Source organism: Anabrus simplex, chromosome 6 (genome assembly GCF_040414725.1).
Source record: "Anabrus simplex isolate iqAnaSimp1 chromosome 6, ASM4041472v1, whole genome shotgun sequence".
Taxonomy (NCBI): Eukaryota; Metazoa; Arthropoda; class Insecta; order Orthoptera; family Tettigoniidae; genus Anabrus; species Anabrus simplex.
The window spans coordinates 213043207-213063946 of record NC_090270.1 but is presented as its reverse complement, the minus strand read 5'-3'; the positions used below and the strand labels follow the sequence as shown (position 1 = coordinate 213063946).

Genomic DNA, 20740 nt, shown 5'->3' with positions numbered 1-20740 from the left:
CCATTCCTGTCCCATCGTCGCCATAAGACGTACAGCAACTGTCAGCCTATATCAATCTTAAAAATTAATGGGCATGGAATCTTTCTAATTTTATAAACTGTAGAGTAAAATGTTGGACAATGATTTCATAAAATATTATAGGCCCCTACTATAACGTCTGAGATATACGTAAACTTCAATACGGAACCAAAATGAGAATAGTTACTTGTAACTTAGTAGCCAACCAGGCAAAATTCAAATTAAATAGGTTTATCAATCTAAAAATTAAAATATGCAAGTTGTCTAAAGACATAACATTTTTGAAGCAATGTTTAAAACTAAAATTGATCCCAAAATTTTTGAAACCTACACAAAGAAAAAACTTAACCTTTCCAAGTATGAACAAAGTCCAAAACAAAGTAAATGAAATTAGGTCACTATACAAGAAGAAATCCCAATTGAACTTACAACTATATAAAATTCATTTAACAGTAGCTCAGGCATTACCCCCATTAGAATGGAACTCTTTCCAACTTCACGTAGACTATAAAATGATGGTTTTACTGGACAAGAATCAGACTACATTAGATAAGAAATTATCACATTTAAAAGAATCTCAAACACAGTCCATTGCACAGAATGCAGATAAACAAAGAACAAGTCCTTCAAATGTCAACACGCCTACAATTATTAATTTAACCAACGTGCAGTTTTCTGGAATAGAAACGGAACTCCTGAATAAGGGTCGAAAGTATAACTGGCCTAGTGAAAAAAAAGGACCTGGATATTACCACACTGGCTGAGGTAGAGGCTAACATTTCTAAACTCCCCTTTGAAGTTCAAAATTATATTTGATATAAAAAAGAAATTTCCCTCTTCTTCCCTTCAACCACTTTTCTCATGACCTGATCTAATGTCAACAAGATCAGCAAAGGTGAGAGAAGGCACCCTTGCTCACTCCTGACTATTTGAAAGGGCTCTGAAAGTCTCCATCACATTCCACGTGGCAGGTGTAACCTCTGTACAGCATTTTTACCGTATTGAGTATTTTCATTGGAACACCATACCCCTGCATCACTCTCCAGATTGCTTGGCGCTGTACACTATCAAAAGCTCTTACAAAGTCAATGAATGCCAAGTACAGTGAAGACTGATATTCCATGGACTGTTCTTCTATAATTCTTAAGCTATTTGGTTTGTACAGGATTGGTGTTTTCTAAAACCTGCCTGGTCTTCCTGGATCTTAGCCTCCAACGGTTCTCTCAATCGGTTCAGTATGATTCTTGAAAAAACTATACTTAGTATAGATAAGAGTGTAATTCCTCACCAGTCAACAAGTCAGATTCCCCTTCTTTGGTAGTTTTATCAAAATGCCCTTCTTCCAAACCTCTGGGAGTGTCTGTCTTCCATATGTCTTCGAACAATGGCAAAAGCATATTAGCTGTCAACTAGTCTACATTCAACACCTCCATCACAATATTATCCACGCCAGGTTCTTTGCCTGCCTTGCAGCTTTTCAGTGATTTTTATGCTCTTGCTCTTCGTCGGCAGGTTGATATTCACTCTCAATTCCAGAACCTCTCGATGGTCTTCCTCTCCTAGATCCTCCTGTACCATGACTTTGCTTAGCACTTCTATGAAATGCCTTTTCCATCTTCTCATTTGTTCTTCACTATTCGTAAGCTTCGTGCCTTCCTTGGATTTTATTGGCCTGTGCTGATTGAATTTCTTCTGAGACAGCTGTTATGTAATGTTGTAGAACTGTTTTGAGTCTCCTTTAAGTGCTGCCTCCTGCGCCAACTCTGCTAGGCTATTTACCTAGTTCCTTCTATCATTTCTTGCTGCTTTCTTTATCGGTTCAGTTCATTGAACTGTTCTATCAAGCTTCTTTTCTTTGTTTCGTCTTTGCAATGATTTAGCTTTTTTTTGATATGTCTATCTTCTTCCATATATTGTCTCATATCCATAACTTTCTCCTGTTTTGCTTGAATCCCAATCTCCTCGCTTGTTTTTAGGAAGGGTGATTTTATCCTTTCCCATTTTCCATTCACACTCAATTGATTTGGGACTCCTGCCGCATTATCTAGATCAAGTGAACTGTACCTATTCTTCAGCTTGATTACAAACTCCTTTATAACGTCAGCATCTTTAAATTTTTCGACGTTGAATTTTCTCTTTCCACTTCGTATATTTCTTCGGTTTACTGCAGCAATCTTCAGTTTAACTTCAGCTATTACCAGGTGATGGTCGCTTCCACAATCTTTTGTTCAGAGTGTCTAAGAGGGATCGTCTCAACGTCTGGCTGATTGCATAGTGATAAATTTGATTTTGTATTCTCCCATCTGGTGAAACCCATGTTACTTTCTGACATGTCCTGTGAAGAAAAACTGATTCACTGATCACCAAATGGTTATTTAGGCAGAATTCAACAAAGTGCTCTCCATTGTAATTCTGGACTCCCACTCAGTGTTTCCCTAGAACCCTTTCGACACAGTCATTTTTATTCCCAATCTTGCCATTCAAATCGCCCATTAGCATTTTGATCTTCTTCATAATCTTTGTCAGGACACTTTCAAGCTGTCCGTAAAAATGGGCGTTCTCTTCCAGCTCTGCTGGTGCATAGCACTGTACCAGATGAATTTTTCTAAGTCTTGTCTTGAACCGTGCTGTAATGATGCGGTCTGAAACAGGGTTCCAGTCAAGGAGGCATTTTCGTGCTTCTCGTGTCGGCAACAGTCCCACTCCGCTTTGGTGGTCATCTTCCTTTCCTGAATATAACAATATTTTGCCATCTCTCAACTGATGCTCCCCAAATCCATTCCATCATGTTTCACTCAGTCCAAACACCATCATCTTATAGCAATCCATTTCCTTTGAAATCCGTTCCAACTTTCCTGCTTCGCACATTCTTCGCACATTCCAGAGACCAATTCGAGTCTGTTTTCATTCCAAAAGTTGTCATTGAGATAGCTGTCCAGTTTACTTTCATGTTTCTGTAATACTGGATTCTCGGGTGTGGAAGTTATTAGCTCACAGCACCCAAAGCCTAGTGGAGGGGCTGCCTCCTATAACATCTAGGCATGCTGATTTTCTGTCAGGGTTTCTTCCCTTAGCCTTTGGAGAACCAACTCCCTATACTAAAAGGCAGTAGCTTCACCAGAGCACCGTCAGCTGCTATTTTCAGGGTTCCTGTAAGGCCTTCATAGCTACCGTAGTGGTCTCGAGGCGTGCGAGGTCCCCACTGTACTTCATCCTTACAGGCATTCCCCTACTTCTAACATTGCCCATCTCCCACGACGTGGACGAGGGGTTGGACTAACGGGAGACAATGATGCAAGATACCACACAATATCTTACTCTTGTGGCTGGATCAGCAAGTTTTTACCAATGGGCCTGTGTAAACCTGTATGGTTTGATGGATAAGTTTCGTAGCTCTGTGCCGGAGAAACCAAAACCCCTACTTGTTGTGCTAATGTTGTGAGTGATATATTCGGTGACCATTCAAGATTCGCACCAATGTCTTCTAGCTTTTCCTCTGTTAAAACTGTTAGTGTGCTTTCATGATTTTTGTTGAACATTGAGCCAGTAGTTTCAAATTTGCAATTACGTGAAACTGTGCTTGTGAAGGTGGCACTTAATCAGACAATTGCTGAACAAATGCATCGCATACCTGTTGAGTCAACTCATTCTTTAATAACTTGCATACAGTCGTCACTGCAACACCGTATTTCCGTCTCACCATTTTAAAAGTTGAGATTCAGACTGGCGACTCATGCTTACCAGGTCACACATGCAGGCTGCTCGTAGGCCAAGAATTATGCACGTGCCTCCCATACTGCAGCTGCCAGAGCGCAGAGAACAAAACAGTGTGTTCGGTCTAGCTTTGAGAGACCCTGTATTCTAACTACTACTATATTATTCTCAAGATTAAAACAAAACATTTGGTGAACTAGACTCAAATATTGTTTCTTCTATACTAATATTATAAAGAGAAAAAATTTGTATATTTGTTTGTAACGGATAAACTCAAACTACTGAACCGATTTTAAAAATTACTTCACCTATATAAAGCTACATTGCCAATGAGGAACATGGGCTGTATTTTATTTTCAAAACAATTAGAGGTGGGGGGCAGGGGGAGAGAGATAAAAAATAATAGGCTAATATAGGCAAAATATCAAATTTGTTGTACCAGGACGAGACAAAGCTCAATTTAATCCCCTTGACACAAAGAACAAAACTTAGTAAGCCCTATGGGCCCGTAAACCATGTTTTAAGGCCCTAAAACCAGCCATTAAGGAGATATTGGCACCACACTACCCCTGCCCTAGGAATCGGATAAAGAAATAAACTGCCAAACCATGGAAACATCAGCTCCAGGATTCTACAGCAGCGAAATTATCTACCATATATCACAAAAATATAACATGTTACAGACATGAAAACTGGTATTTGGAATCCTCTTGAAAAATAAAAGAACACAAATGTTCGTTTTCAGAAAATCCACTTAAGGGGGGTGAAAAGAAGTGATGAAGGAGTTGAATTATTTATATGCAGATACATATATCTCAGAAAATGAAGATGTTAGACGTAAAATTGGTACTTGGAATCTCCTTTAAAAATGAACACGCTGTTTTTGAAAGTCCACTTAAGGGGGTGAAAAGAATAAAAAAAGTGGCTAAATTTTTAAAATGAGTATCTTCTTCTTCTACCTCTTTACCCACACCTGTAGGGTTGTGGGTGCGAACTGTGTCGCATATGTGGATTTGATCCTGTTTTATGACCGGATGCCCTTCCTGACGGCAACCGTATGTGTAGGGATGTAATTACTATGGCGTGTTCATGTTGCGGTTGGTAATGTGGTGTGCTGAGTGAATGAGGAGGAGAATTGGGACACACAAACAACCTGTCTCCGAGCCAGAAGAATTAATCACATGCGATTAAAAACCCCGACCTAGCCCGGAATCGAAGCCAGAACCCTGTGAACCGAAGACGTCAACGCTGACCACTCAGCGAAGGAGGGGGGGGGGGGCAATTTTTTATAATGAGTATATCTACATTATATCTCATAAATGTAACATGTTAAGACGTGAAAATTGGTATTTGTAGTCTCCTTTAAAAATAAAGAAACGCGTACTTTTTGTTTTAGGAAAATAAACTTCAGCTGGAGATCGAAAATAAGTGAAGGAGTTTAATTCTCTTTATGAGGATACTTATATCTCAAAAACTAAGATGCTACAGACGTGAAATTTGGTGTTCGGAATCTCCTTTAGAAATAGAACTTTTTTTCGACATAAAAGAATAGTTTCTCACACATACAGTTCCATATCCTGTGTTCCAGATTTAGGTCTGATCATCTTAGCCCCAAAAGGAAATGCCACAAACATGGAGGTTCTGGGGTAAATGAAATGCAATGTTTTGGTGAGTTTTTATAATGTAGGGATTTACAGTTAATGTCTTAGTGCAGTACCAAGGATCAAGTATTTATTATCAAATTACAAAATCCTCGCGAGCGAAGCCATGGGTAACAGCTAGTGTTTAATAAAAGTTTTGTTTGGGAGGGCATTTTATGCAAAGTAAACTCATGTCCTCATCCTGAGGTGGTGCAGTTCTTTTCAGGCACACTCCCAATTTGTCATCTCCACTATCTGTGCATGCAGGTACCATTTTAACCACATACCAGCTGTCCTGCCATTCTTCAGTTTCTGGTAGTACCAGGAATCAAACTCAGGCCACAAAGTATGGCAGCTAATAATGCTAAGTTAAGGTACGGAGGCAAACATTTTATGTACAGAGCAATTACACATGTGACTGAAATTTACAATACACTTCAGCAATAAAATGTGTATATAAAAGTTGTGGTCAGTCTACATTGAAAATTCACCCCTTGTGGGCGAGTGATGCAGACGAAGAATACATCCGCAGTATCCCCTGCTGTTGTAAGAGGCTACTAAAAGGGGCGACATAGACACGGACATGGATTGCGGTTTGGTATGCGTTGGACCCCCTGTGGATGGGAGGGGCTGAATACATTCCAAGGTAATTTCTGCCTGTCGGAGAAGGCGACTAAAAGGGTCATGTCACCATGGTCCCCCCTCTTTATTTATTGTAGTTTTTGAGGGTTAGTTGTAGACCGATTCCAATTTCTTGATGTACTTACTGCTCGGAGATGGGCCTCTTACGTGTGCGATTACGCCCGAAAGCCCGTTTGTGACCACCCAGGGATTGTTGGGTGGAAGTGTCTTCTACCCTTACAGTAGTATCCGCCTGACAACACAGGTCCCTGCACAGGTGAATGCCAGGAAATTTTTTTTCTATATTTCGTGCTCTGTACATGCCATAGAGCACATGCTATTGTGGGTGACTGGAGGAAGTCTAAAGTGCTCATTGCCTCAGTCATCCCGTATTAGGCGTCGTCCAGCATCGAACAACAAGCAATACCGGCTATGACCAAGTGGTTTGTCTGCAGAGACCCATGATCAGAGTAGGTAGCATTCGGGGAGGATAGTTTCGGGCATGGCTTTGAAAATTCTTCGGCTTGCCCAAGGTGGTCCCCCACTGAAGTCTTGAACTTGTGAACCCTTGAGGGGTTCAACCCTCTGGGAACAAGCACAGTGTGAAGGAATGGGATCCAGCTTCCATAGGTTTCTGGTTACTACCACAACTGATCGGAGTGACTTCAAGCTGGTAAAGTCTATTTTGTCCAGCAGGCACATAGGTGTCAATGGCGAACTGGAAGACTGAAGAAAATGCGCAACAGTAGTTTGTTGCTAAAGAAGTGCACTGCCATGCAAGGTGATCAGTTGCTCAAGTGCGATCACTTTGGCGATATTGCCGTAAAAGTGGAAGAGCACAGACCTTGAATCTGGTTCATGGAGTTAACTTCTACTGTGATCTCATCTTTAACACTGACGATGAGTCGATGGAAAACATGAAGCACCATGGCGTTGCACACGTCCGGCGCATTACGCGCAAAGTCAATGGCGAGGACGTTACCACGGGTGCGTTCATTGTCTTCCTTCAGATTGTCTGTGTTACCAGAAAAAGTCGAGGTAACAACCTATTGGTGCGATGTGAGGCCATGCATCCTGCCTCCCGTGTGCTGCTATCAATGTCAGAGGTTCGGGCACATGGTATCTCATTGTTCAAATCAATCTGCATGTGGTAAATGTCTCAAAAGAGCTCACGACACGGAAGAGTGCTCGACTCCTTACAGGTGCACTAACTGCCCTGGTCTTCACTCGTCCCGAGATTGGAATTGTCCGGTATATCTCGGTGAGATGATGATGCAGGAGAGAAAGACCCTGGCTGGTCTTTCCTACCAGGAAACAAGTCATAAATTCAATGCTATGAATGCACCCGCCAAGATGTTACACTATACGAAGATTGCACAGTGTCTTCCAGGTTCATTGTTTAATGTTTAAACTTGTTTTGTTTGCTACATCCAAGATGGATGTTGCTCCTGCGAGCACAGCCACAAAGAGTAAAAGCTCAAGGGGGGGGGGGGGGGGGTGAAGGTGAACACCCCACCTTTGACCACAAAGAAGTCTGTGCCGGCTGAGACTCCTAATTTTTAATAATATAAGAAATTTATTTTAACTCGACCTATTCAATACAGTGCAAGATGTTAACATGCAAGATGTTGCACTGTATTGAATAGGTTGAGTTAAAATAAATTTCTTATATTATTATAAATTAAGATTCTCTCAATACGGAGAAAATGATTTTCATTACTTGTAATGAGACTCCTAAGCCAGCGCAGCAGGAGGGAAGCCAAAGTAGTCATCCCTCCCCCCCCGCACCGCTGTCAGAGGTCGGCAAGAGCCGTGCCTAAGCCAGCGGAGGTGGCATCGTCGACCAGGGCTGGGAAACCATCTCCCAGCCTGTCTAAACATGAAAAGGTGGAGAAGAGGAATGTCCTTACTGGGCGCTCCCGCACTCCTCCTGCGAATGGGAACCATGCCCTCCAACTGGAGGGTATGAGTCTGCGCCAGCAGGTACGCTCTCTAACAAACCTGTGCGCTATCCTGGTAGGGGGGACATCCCGCCCCTGGAAAGCATCGAAGTTCTGGGCGTCAGTTCTAACATCTATCTATGACGGGATGTACGTTGAGCTTTCATCTACATCTGCGCATGTAGATATTGATATTAAGTGTTTAGTTTTAAGAGAATCTTTTCGCTCATAATCTAACACGCTCGCTTTTAATCCACACTATGGCACTGTTACAGTGGAACTGTAATGGTTATGACAGGCATCTTGCTGAGCCAAGCCAGCTCATTAGCTATTTTGTGGCAAGTATAGTCTGTATTCAGGACACAAACCTCAAACCAGGTCATCATACAGTCTTGAGAAATTGTGGACTATACGCGATAGAACGATATTTTGCTCACTGGGCGTCCAGTGGCAGGAGGCAGAACATTACCACCTTAAGGGTACCCATGCCTCCTGCTTCAGAGCAAGGAAATCACTATGGTAATTCCCAGAGCCAGACATCCACAAAATGACTGGCTAGATGGTTAGCAATCGAGAGTGGTTCAGTAACGATACTGCCTGCAATGGAAATTTCCAGTACAGAAAATGATCCTTGGATACCCGAAATGTCAAAGTTTAATCCACACTTGAGATGGAGTATGTGACGTGAGATTTATTTAGGGAATGTCGCTCTTCCCGTAGTTGAAGCTTACCGATTACTTGGGCTCTTTTTCAATTAGCAAATTACTGTGGGAGCCACATGTGCGACAGTTAAAAGTGCAGTGCACCAAGATGTTAAATATCTTCAAGTTTCTTAGCAGCTCCTACAATTTTATAGAGCACATATTATATCCAGGTTAGACTACAGCAGTGCAGCATATGGATCAGCAAGGCAAAGCGTCCTTGCAAAACTGAATAGCATCCACCACAGTTTGGTTAGGTTGGCAATGGGAGCTTCTTGTACAAGTCCCATTGCTAGCAGAGTCTGGTGTGCCGCCTTTACACCCGTGGTGCCAGCAAATGCTTCTGTGCTATGCTGCAGATTTGTTACAGATGCCACTTCACCCAAGCTATCCTTGCGTATTCCACAATGAAAACCATTGGCTGTATGCTGCTTATCCTCGAGCAACACAGCCAGCTGGAATATGCTTGGATAGCATTCGCAGATTGCTTGATGTACATTCGGTTCCCTGTCTTGTCAGACAACAAAGTAGAGTACCTCCATGGATAATGACGACCTGAAATAATCCTGGCTCTGCAAACTGACCTGAAGGAAAACACGGACCCTTAGTTTTATTGGAGGCTCTTCCTGTCTGTTGTTGGCCGGTATCCAGGTTCAGTTGTAGTTTATGCAGATGGTTCGAGGACAGAAATGAAGGTGGGCTGTGCGTTCGTTGTTGACAATGATAGGTTCCTTTTTGCTCTCCCAGAAACCTGTAGTGTGTACACAGCAGAGCTCAGAACTATCTGTGAAGCTCTACGGCACACACTGTCCAATGAGCGCCAAGACTTTCTTCTCTGTACGGACTCGTTGAGCTCGCTACAGTCTATTGATACCTGTTTTCCTCGGCACCCTCTGGTGCAGCGGATCCAGGACCTGCTGGCTGGGTGTTTGGATGCCGGCACCAGAATCATGTTTATGTGGCTCCCAAGCCACATGGGTGTAAAGGGAAATGAGTTAGCAGATACGGCTGCCAGGGAGGCAGTTATACTGCCCTCGTTGCCTTACAAGGTTCTAGCAAGCGATATTCACTCTCAGCTGAGACATTTGGTTATGTGATAAGTGATAAAAGGTACTACGAAGGTATGGAGGACTTCCCTTCGGGCTTTTCAGAGGGAAGCAGTGGTATTTTCTTCAGATAGGCCACAGTATAGTAAGGCAGTCCTATTTACTGGAAAGGGAACCCCCTCCGGTGTGTACTTGGGATCATCTTACCGTGGTACACATCCTTACGGAGTGCATAGACATGGTCGATCTGTGGCGTAGGCTAAAGCTCCACAGAGTACCATCTCCCTTATCCTGCGAGATGACGAGCAGTCAGCAAACCTAGTCGTCCATTTTATGAGGGATAGTGGTCTTCTTTATTGTGTGTGTAATAATGTCCTTTGTCTTAGCATAATTGTGTTAACTGCGCTTTTATTCCATTGACCCTATTTTAGTTCGTGTTATAATTCATGTAAGAAGGCAATGCCTTATTCCATTGTCACCTGTATTTTCTATAATTTTATTAGAAAATAAGTCATTGCAAATTAGATCCATTGATAGTTTTAATCTCATCACTTTTCATCACCATTTATTTTAAATTCTAGTCAGTGGACACATTAAAATTTTAATTATCAAATGATGTCGTCCATCGTACCATTAGGGGCCGATGACATTAGATGTTAGACCCCTTTAGACAAAGGCACCATCATCATCTAAACAGAAAATTCTAATAACATGATAGATTAAAGGAACACTGGACAATTACAATGATACATCAAACATGGCTTAAAAATAAAAATTTCACTAAATATTTGATTCCAAATTTTCTGTGACTGACATAAATGTCAATTCTCTCTTTGTGTGAATACATTTCCTTGTATACTTCTCAGAAAGTTTATTTTGAATACGGTTTTCCAAAACATTGTTTGGAGAGGAAGGTTTAAAGGTGCTCCTTCATAAAAAGAACACCTTTAAAAATAAATTTATAAGGATGTGGTGTGTGCTTGACCTTGTTATGTGACTGGCTGACATCTCAAATTATATTTCATACAGAGTTAGTTTGTTAATTGCATTTCTATAATTGCATTATTTTACTCTGATACAAATTTACAGGTATCAGTTTATTGCAAAAACTTGATCAAAACAGTCTGTAATCTAATGAAGTTTTCTCACTTTTAATAACAAAAATATCATGAATGAATAACATAATATTTTTAATATATATATATATAATGTATCTGACCAAAATTCCTACTTACCCTCATACTTTTCAGTCGTATGTAATAAACTCTTTCACAATCGCGGACACTTTGTTAATTACCAAAATACATGATTTGGAAGGGAAATGCTTACCTACTGCGAATGGAAAGATGTCCAGAGGTAGATCCTACTAGCATTCCTGTGAGCAAAACTTCAATTACGAGCTCTTCCCTGTTTAGAATGGAACTGGAGGCAAACGTTAAGGTGCAAGAAGCATAGCAGATGATGATGATGATGATGATGATGATTTGTTCCTTAAATTACTAGAATTCCTTCAAAACATTCTACACTCCACACATTCCAAATTCAGTCCACATCTTCTAAATTGTTACAAAAGTTCTTTAGTGTATCAGAAATAAACCACATGGTGTTGCTTTTAAAGAATCTAAAATTTAAGCAATAGCTTAGCTAGGATATTTAAAAGTTAAGTAGTCTCTTGTTTGTGTTAAAAATTAAATAATTGAAAAGGAGGTTCAACCTATTCAATACTTAAAAGAAAGAAATGCAGTAATCACATTCCTATTTAAATGGGACCGGAGGTCATCATCAGCCGTAAAAACATGTACAATGTTTATGAATATTGGAGGTCAGTTTCACACTCTGATAGGCACAAAGACACGACACCACATTCTGTCATGCACAAAGTCACAACACTATCAACTAATATACGAAGATCAAAAATAACTTGAAGTCGCAGACGAATAGATTTGTAGTAGAAAGCCGCCAGCTCATGGGGATCAGCGCGGCACATTCAAGGTCATGCGCTGCGGTCGAACGCCAAAGTAGAGTGGAGAATGTTTGTGTGGCAAGAAATCTTATGGTGACTTATGATCCCCCCTGTATTTTGCATTAAGAAAGGTTGTATGTAGAATGATGGACCAATTTCTGGAATTTTCTTTTGTAAACACTTGGAGGGTAACTGGAAAAAGATTACATGTAGTTGTTTGCTTGTTCTTAAAAGTAAATTATAGAATTTTAAAATTTCTGGTAAATATACAATAGATTGATTTGGTCTGAACAAATTATAAATTTGTAAAATTGAATATGGTACTTAAAAGGATTGCTTGCTTACAGGAAGCAACTGCAGATGATGACTACCTGGATGATGGAGAAGGAGACATGGATGAAGCAGATGAGGATGATATAAAGCATGATGAAGCTAATTTACCACTTCAGTAACTTTTGTCATCAAACATAACATGCATTTAGAAACAAGCATGGAATAAAATAACAAATGTAAATGAAATATATTCTGTATTATAGTTTTGATTTAGCACAATCATAAAAATTTCATGCTACTTTTTAAATGCATGCTCTGTTGTATATTCAGATGATGTTCATTCAGTTGGCATATTTATCAGAAGTTGAATTGCTGAAGGATTTCTGCCTTTGACTTTCCAAGTACCAGTACCTAATGATGTCTAAACCTAAATCAAGCAGCATGCCAGGAATCTTTGATATATTCCTGTCAAATGTGTCAAACTTACCCATTTTAACCTGCCTCTGTATAACGTGAAAATATTCTTAAAATTACTTTTTCCCTCTTCATTGAAGAGATGCTTTATATGTTGCAGTAGGTATATTTTCAATCAGAAGCACTCTGAAATGGGGAACTTTATTGATAAAACATTCTGTATTAAGGAATTAACTGTAAATGCACAATGAATGTATGAGAAAATCCTTCAGCTATGTAACTTAAAATATGTGATAAAAAACTGTTTCAAACTGTAAGGCTATACATGAACAATATTCACATTAAAATATTGTTTTGAGTTTTGGGGCAATTTAATAATTAAATGGTCTCACTTTGTGTATGTAGCATGAAATCCTGGTGATTTACGATCCACCTTCTATCTTCAATTAGGAAAGGCCACATTGTACCATCAAGTGTGCTAAGGAGAAACTCAAAAGATTTGTTTAATTTCAAATTTTAGGGAATATTTGTTTTGGCCTTCATTTGCAAATGCTGGTATAATGTATTATAAGAGTTATAAATTACATGTTGAGCTAAGCATTTTTCAGTCATATTATATGTAAATGTTTCTATTCAAAACCTTAGACTGGAATTTTGTGCTGAAAACACTTGTAGTACTTCCTTCCCATCTAGGAAAGATCATATTGAATCATTCAGGGACCCCATAGTTGTTTCTTCAAATGAAATTCACTGTATTCTGCACTGAATGTCTTCATTATGCTTCCTTACATTTAGTAGCAAACTGTCTAAAAAATTTTCAAGAAGTTTAATTTTTGTGAGTTACTTCATATTGCTCCCAATTATTTACAGGAACAATGTTTATAAAGATTATAAGCCAATAACTCCATACCGTACTTCCTTTCCTATTCATTTCAGAATGCTTTTGATTGAAATTAGCAAGTCTATTATGAACATAAAACAGGCACATTACTTAAATTAAGAAATAAGGTTTAGTTTTTGAGTTTCAAGACTGCCCTAATGAACATTCCATATTTTATATTCATGTAGGTAACAAAACGTTTATAATACACTAAGTATGTGTTTGTTCTCAGAGTTGATTTTGAAGACTTATTTCTTGGTTAACCTCGAGTGGACTTGTGAAATATATACTACACTCACTACCTGTAAGCAGTTTGTCAGGATTAAAAAACTACTAGACAACCACAGATGTATAAATTTTCAGTTTTCTTTCTAAGGAAGTAAAAGGAATCAAATGGCTGTTGTATGGAAGCTAATGAGGACATTCTTAGTATTGCAAAACATATGAATACTGTGTTGTATAACTTTAAAGTGAGGGAATTATTTTACAGTACTCACTTCAATAGATTGATTTGTACTCTTACATGTTTAAAGACAGTTATGTAGGCTATTGCAATGATAATCAAATTTAAAATATATGAATGATATATATCAAGCCCGTTGGCATACTGTATTACAGTATAAACACTGTTATCAAAAAATCAGTTCACTGACCAAATTCAATGATGATGGTTTCTTCAAAACAAAATGCATATCCTAGAACGAACATAATTATTGGTGAATAGTCAACACAGTATTTGGTGAAGATCAGGGACTTGAATTTAGTCCTAAAGATTCTCAATTGAGTGGTTAATATGATGTAACATACTTCTAAGATAGTAAAATGGTATTTCAGTGAAGAACCATGAAGAAAAGTCAGGTTAATCTGTGTAATTTCTTTTACATAAGCTTTATATCCTTTACATCCTTAATTTACACATTGTCTTTTACAGAAAAATATTTAATAAAGAAAGTTCAAAAACAGTTGTCTATTATTGTTGCAGTACCCCTTTAAAGAATGCTTCTTCTTCCAGTCTATATTAGCTATTCAGCTCAGTTGCAGAGAAATACTTATTCTCAGCTCATTATAGATTCCCTTCAAGTGATACTGTAGAAGAGGAAGCATCATCTGAAATTACCTTGGCTTCAGTCCTAGAACCAATTCTTCTGATCCAATAAATATTCTATACAGGTGGTGGGGAACAACATGAATCGGGTATGAGTGTTGATAAATAAAATAATTAAAAAATAATAATGAATGAATAATTCTGTATTTTGTCCTGTTTCATTTTATCAGCTGCTGAAGTTAGTCAGTCGGATCACTTTGTGAGGTAGTGTTGCTAAATCTGCACATGGCTTAAGACCAGCTTCAGGACACCAAGGAAAAAATTTGCCAAAGGTGGGATTTCAATACAGACCTCAAAGCTGACAGGATCACTCCTCAAGTATGCTACGGTGACACAGACTCCACCCTGCTCAACATAACTGAGCAGAGGTACGGAAGATTTACACTGAATGATTTCCTCAGTGCCATTCTGTGCAGCAACACATTTCGATCCATACGGATCGAGGCATGGAATTAAATTTTTTAAATTATGTATTAACGCTTGTATTCCCCGTTCACGTTCCTTTCGATCACCCTGTATAGACACCTGTAGTGTAATGGTTAGCACTATTAGCTGACAGTCCTTGTGGCCCAGGTTTAATTTCTGGTACTGCCAGAGACTTAAGAATGGCAGGAGGGCCGATATGTGTTGTTAAAATGGTACATGCAGCTCTCCTTCATCGGGGGTGTACCAAAAGAGCTGAACCACCTTGGAATGAAGTCAAGAGTTTGTCTTTTTGTACATCTAAAGCAAATTTAAACTCCATGGCAGCATAGGTAGAAATGCTGCAGTTCTTTACGTGAATGAATATTGCCTATTTAAATATTAAAAAGTAGCAAACGAGTAACAAATTATAGCAAGATTTTCTGAAGCTGACTGTCATGGTTTTCATATTTCTAACTTCCTAAATATGACTTGATTTGTCACGGGTTTCCTTCTAATTTGAACCTGTTGGGATGGGAATTTCTCTTGCTCGAGTCTCTAGACAAATAGCAAGAATCTCAAGCATTCGAGAAAGTGAATAGTGCTGCACTCTGAGTTTGTTTGCAAATTACAATGAAATGATGGCGTGAGAACTTCATGCTCGAGGGGTGACATTCGAGTTATATTAAACGACTGCATTTTTGAATGATCTACCAAGGAATGCAAGTATGAAGAATGAGATTTCCAAGGAACGTGCTGAATATTTGCTTTGACCTTATATTTAAGTCATATGAACACAAACTGCTTGTTTACAGAAAGGTATGATATAAAACAAAACTTAAGATAGTCCTCAGAAACGAAAGCACAAAAAAAATCTGAATAAATTATTAAGACATTCCTAACCCTCGTAGAGGATTAGGCGGGCCATCAGTTAAACAAAGTAGTTCTTCAGCTGTGGAATAGTGGAACATTTTTTTAAAGAACTTATTATTTATTAAGAAGTATATCTTGTGCGTGCTTCCATAGCTCAGGCAGCAGCGCGCCGGCCTCTCACCGCTGGGTTCCGTGGTTCAAATCCTGGTCACTCCATTTGAGATTTTTGCTGGACAAAGTGGAGGCGGGGACAGGTTTTTCACCAGGTACTCCAGTTTTCTGTCATATATCATTCCAGTAACACACTCCAATATCATTTCATTTCATCTGTCATTCATTAATCATTGCCCCAGAGGAGTGAGAGGCTTCGGCAGCGGGCACAATTCCTATCCTTGCCACTAGATTGGGGGCTGGTCGAATGACTGGAAACAGGCTGTGGATTTCCATTTTCAGTCCTAAACGGGGTCTCAAGATTTCTCAAGACTACCGCAAGCCATTTCTCATGAGAAATTTAGGTCTCTAGAGCGTTGTCCTTGCATTGTGCGGTGAGCAGCATGTTGTAGGCCTACAGGTAGACAGAGCTGAATGTTGTTTGTGCTGAGTATGCGAATAGCCACCCATGTAAATGCATGTCAAAAAACGACTAGGGCGTTCTTCTTTAATTTCTGCCGAGGTCTATTTTGACACAGTATAACATAGCATTTTCCAAGGCCTCAATTCACTCACACTCATTTTTTAGGCTGTTTGTATGATGGGTTCGCCACTTCCAAAAGGAATTTTATTTCCTTGTGTCAGGTTCAAATTAGGCCGACCCCAATATGGAGTCACTCCTTTTGTAGCCACTCCTCTGGAGTACAGGTGCTATGGGTTTGCCCCTTGCGCCATCTCCACCATACCGACGTCCATCTTCTCCTCCGTAAATGCCGTTGAGGTCTTCTCTAGTGAGGGTCAGTCTGAGACGAGGTTTCGAGATTTCTCAGGATTTCTCAAGACTAGCGCAGGCATTATTTCTCGCGAGAAATTTCGAGAAATCTTGAGAGCATTGTCCCCACAATGTGCGGCGAGCAGCGTGTCATAGGCCTGCAGATAGTCGGAGCTGAACGTTGTTTGTTCCGAATATGCGAATAGCCAACCACGGGCCTTCTCATTTTCATAAATACGTGTCAACAAGCGACTAGGGCGTTCATTAATACAGAGATCTATTTTGACGCAGTATAACATAATTATAAAGGATACGCATTCGGGCATTGTATGCACTGGTAGGTACACGAATGAGTGGTTTAAGTACAGAATCTGACGGCTACTGTAGGTACACGTAACTGGATACTAGAGGCGTGCATTATTCGAACTCGAGATGAAGCAAGTTGCGCCTTGCATCATATGCAACCACCATTACGCATGAGTGGAATGTGGAATCTAAATTGCTATAGAATATTCACGTCATAATCAAGTATGTACCGTACTTCGATATATGACTGTGCAATGTGAACTGTGTCGAGATGTACGCGACAACTTGCAGACGATGTCCGAAACGCAACGTAAGTCATGGATGTCTTATTTTTAAGAGATGTCACATAGCACAGCCCACTGTGTTGCTTATTCAAAAGAAGTAAAATGCATCGGCATAAATACTTCTGGGATGATCCGGCACTTACAAACGCATATCAATGAAGAGGAATCATCAAAGAACACCTCTGGCCCGGCCTGAATCACAAGAGACTGCCCTGCCGACAACGATTGTGAGGTATCCAGGTAGGATTACATCCTAATAACAATTATTGACAAATTATCCGGGTTATCCAGCTAAGAAGTCCGCCTGACATAACTCGTGAACAGTTTAAGATACCGGCATTCTGTATTCACTTTCGTTAATGGTAAGGAGCTCATAATTCAACATGCAGTGCTTTCATAGGATTTTGACAAAATTTATCATCACACACGTTTCCATGTGAGAACTGCTGATGATAGCTATCAAGTTTACACTCGTAGTTACTGGGACATCTCGCAGCACACGAGAATAGGTCTCGAGCGTTGCCCATCACCCGTGTTACATGTTCCACTCGTGTAATGGGGTTTGCGTATATAGCAAAGCACATCTTCCCCGTCTCAGGTTCAAATAATGCACGCCGCTAGTACCCAAGTAGGTGTACATCCTATCTACAGTTATTCACAAATTATGCATTGTTATTCACCTAAGATGTCCACCCCAAATAAGTCGTGAACAGTTTAAGATACTGACATTCTGTTTCCACTTTAGTTAATGGTATGAAGGGGTTCATAGTTGAACATGCAGTACTTTTCCAGGCTTTTGACAAAATGTATTGGCTCACACGTTTTCATACGAGAACGTTATTTCACACAATAACTGCCAATGATATACGATCAAGTTTACAGTCGTAGTTACTGGTACGTCGCACAGCTTGCGCTACAGGAGGATCGGTCTCGGGATTCTCGCGAGAGTCTCGAGATCTGCGACGTCAGTCTCAAGAGTCTCGAGCGAGAGCATTGCCCATCCCTAGTTTTCTCCCATAACCCAGGGCAAGGGCCCCTCCATATTTATGATTCCTGGAGAGAGGGTGTCCCAGTATTTTAAAGCCCCAAGGTATTGGGCTACCTATTGGTCCGCAGGTTGTATTGGGCATTTCAAACAGCCCTACATACTGTAGGGACCCCTATCTGCCACCTGGGGACGTGCTCCATAGGAGTCGGATCCCCCTGGTTACTTATTGGAGGTTAACCCCACCCACAAAGGCTGAGGGGAAACTTCAAAAAGAATTGAAGAAAGGGTATAGATTATATTGGAGTGTAGGAAAGATGGCAACAAGCGGTGTTGGTGTTACATTGAGAGACCTAGCACAATATGTGGACAAAATTGACCAGATCGGTGACAGAATAATTAGACTTGGACTTGAGAGTGGAATCAAAGATTTTATACAGGTTTATGCACCCCAATCGGGGAATGCAGATGAATGTTTAGAAGAGTTTCTAGAAGAACTGGAAAGTTGTATTGAAGACAAAGAGGTTATAATAATGGGAGACATGAATGCACATGTTGGAACAGTCAGGCAGGGTAAAGAAGAAATAATTGGCCCCTATAGTTATGGAAACCAAGTTGAAGGAGATTTGGTAATAGAATTTTGTTGAAGGAATGGATTCATTGTTGGCATTACATGGTTTAGAAAAAAGAACTCGCAAAAATAACTAGATATGGTTGGGGAGATAGAAATACAATGATATTCTGGTGGAGTAGGAGAAATGTAGACAACTGGAAGATGCACAGCAATGCCAAGAGCAGGTTTTGAAGGAGACCATAAAGTGGTGGTAGCCAAATTAAGACTTGGTAAAATAATGTTAATAGAAAAAAAGAAAAGAAAAATAAAGGAATGGAAGTTAAAAGAGAAAGAAATAGGGAAAAAGTATCAAGAGGATCTGAAGAAAGAAATTCCCAAAGATGACGTGAACAGTGTGGAAGAGGAATGGACATGTTTCAGAAATGGTTTTGTAAAGTGTGCAGCAACACCTGTGGAAGACTATCAGGGAGGAAAAAGGAAAAGGAGACTCCTTGGTGAAACAGCAGGGTAAAGGAAGCAGTTAAAAAGAAACAAATGGCTTGGAGGAAGTGGATACGCAGCAATAGTACAGGGAATTGGCAGAAATATAAAGAAGCCAGAAAGGTATGTAAGAAAATGGTACAAGAAGAGAAACGGAAGAGCTGGGAATGTTTCACAGAAACTTTACAGGAGGATATAAAGGGAAGTAAAAAGGTTTAGTATGGTTTGGTGAAGAATAGTTTATGAAATGGGCAAGATACAAAATTTGTAAAAACTGAAACAGGGCAGATATTGATGCAAAGAGATGACATACTAAAAAGATGGAAAGAATACTTCTCAGAATTGCTAAATATTAAATACAGTGAACTGATAGATGAGAAGTAGCAAGAAGAAACTGGGGAAAGAAGAAAAACATGAAACAGAAATATCAATGTTAGAAATAGAGGAAGCCATACAAAAGATGAAGAGCGGTAAAGCAGCAGGAGTGGATAAGGTAACTGTGGAAATGATAAAAGCAGCAGGACCAATAGTGCTACAGTGGCTGTATAGATTATTTAGAATAATCTGGAGGAAGAAAGATTCCAGAAGAGTGGTGAAAGGGGTTAATTATCCAGATATTTAAAAAAGGTGATAAAAAGGAATGTAATAACTACAGAAGGATCACTCTTATTGGCCATGTAGCTACGATATTTGAGAGAGTATTACAAGGAAGACTGAGGAGGAAGCTAGGATAAATGGAAGAACAACATTATGGTTTTAGGAAAGACAGATCAATGGTTTAAAGTTGAAACTGGTCTCCGACAGGGAAGTATACTATCCCCCATACTATTCATCATAGTCATGGATGAAATTCATTAGAACATTAAACACAGATTGGGAAGACAGTCAACAAAAGCCATGTTGTTTGCAGATGATACAGTGATATGGGGGGAGGATGAAATGGAAGTGCAAAAACAAGCAGATGTATGAAATCAAGAGATAGAAAAATTTAGGATGAAAGTAAGCACAGAGAAAAGCAAAACAATAGTGATGACAAGGGGAAGGAAGGAAGGAAGGAAGGAAGGAAGGAAGGAAGGAAGGAAGGAAGAGGAAAGATAAAACTGAATGGTAAAATTCTGGAAGTGGTTAAAAGTTTCAAGTACTTGGGAAGTGTGATCACAGAAGACGGAAATATAACCGAGGAAATTGGGAAAAGTGTACAACAAGCAAACAGCTTCTACCAGAGTGTAAGGGAGATTTTGTGGAACCAAGATTTCCTGAAGAAATGGAGGAAAGTAGTATATTCAACCTATTATGAACCCATACTAACATACGCAACTGGATCGTGGAGTACAACGTAATGAGAGGAGAGTAGAATACAGGCAGCGGAGATGAAATTCCTAAAGGTATCGAGGGCAAGACCAGAAAGGATAGAATTAGAAATGAAGAGATAAGGAAAAGGATAGGAATCTTGAAACTTCAAGACAGGATAGAAACAACAAAGCTAAAGTTGTATGGGCATGTGATGTGAATGGGAAGGAAAAAAAAAAAAAAAAAGAATAATAATAATGTTATTTGTTTTACGTTCCGCTAACTACTTTTTAAGGTCTTCAGAGACGC

At 39.7% G+C, this 20740-nt stretch overlaps 1 protein-coding gene across 2 annotated transcripts in view; it reads left to right on the top strand.

Moving 5' to 3' along the window:
• The window catches only part of LOC136876329 (tubulin beta-3 chain), a 145001-nt gene extending 130983 nt beyond the window's left edge, over positions 1 to 14018 (top strand). For both annotated transcript variants that reach the window (XM_067150180.2, XM_067150179.2), the window contains exon 6: positions 11991 to 14018. In XM_067150180.2, the coding sequence (XP_067006281.1) occupies positions 11991 to 12095 (105 nt within the window). In that variant the 3' untranslated portion in view covers positions 12096 to 14018. The remainder of the gene's footprint in view (positions 1 to 11990) is intronic.
• Positions 14019 to 20740: the final 6722 nt, after the last annotated feature.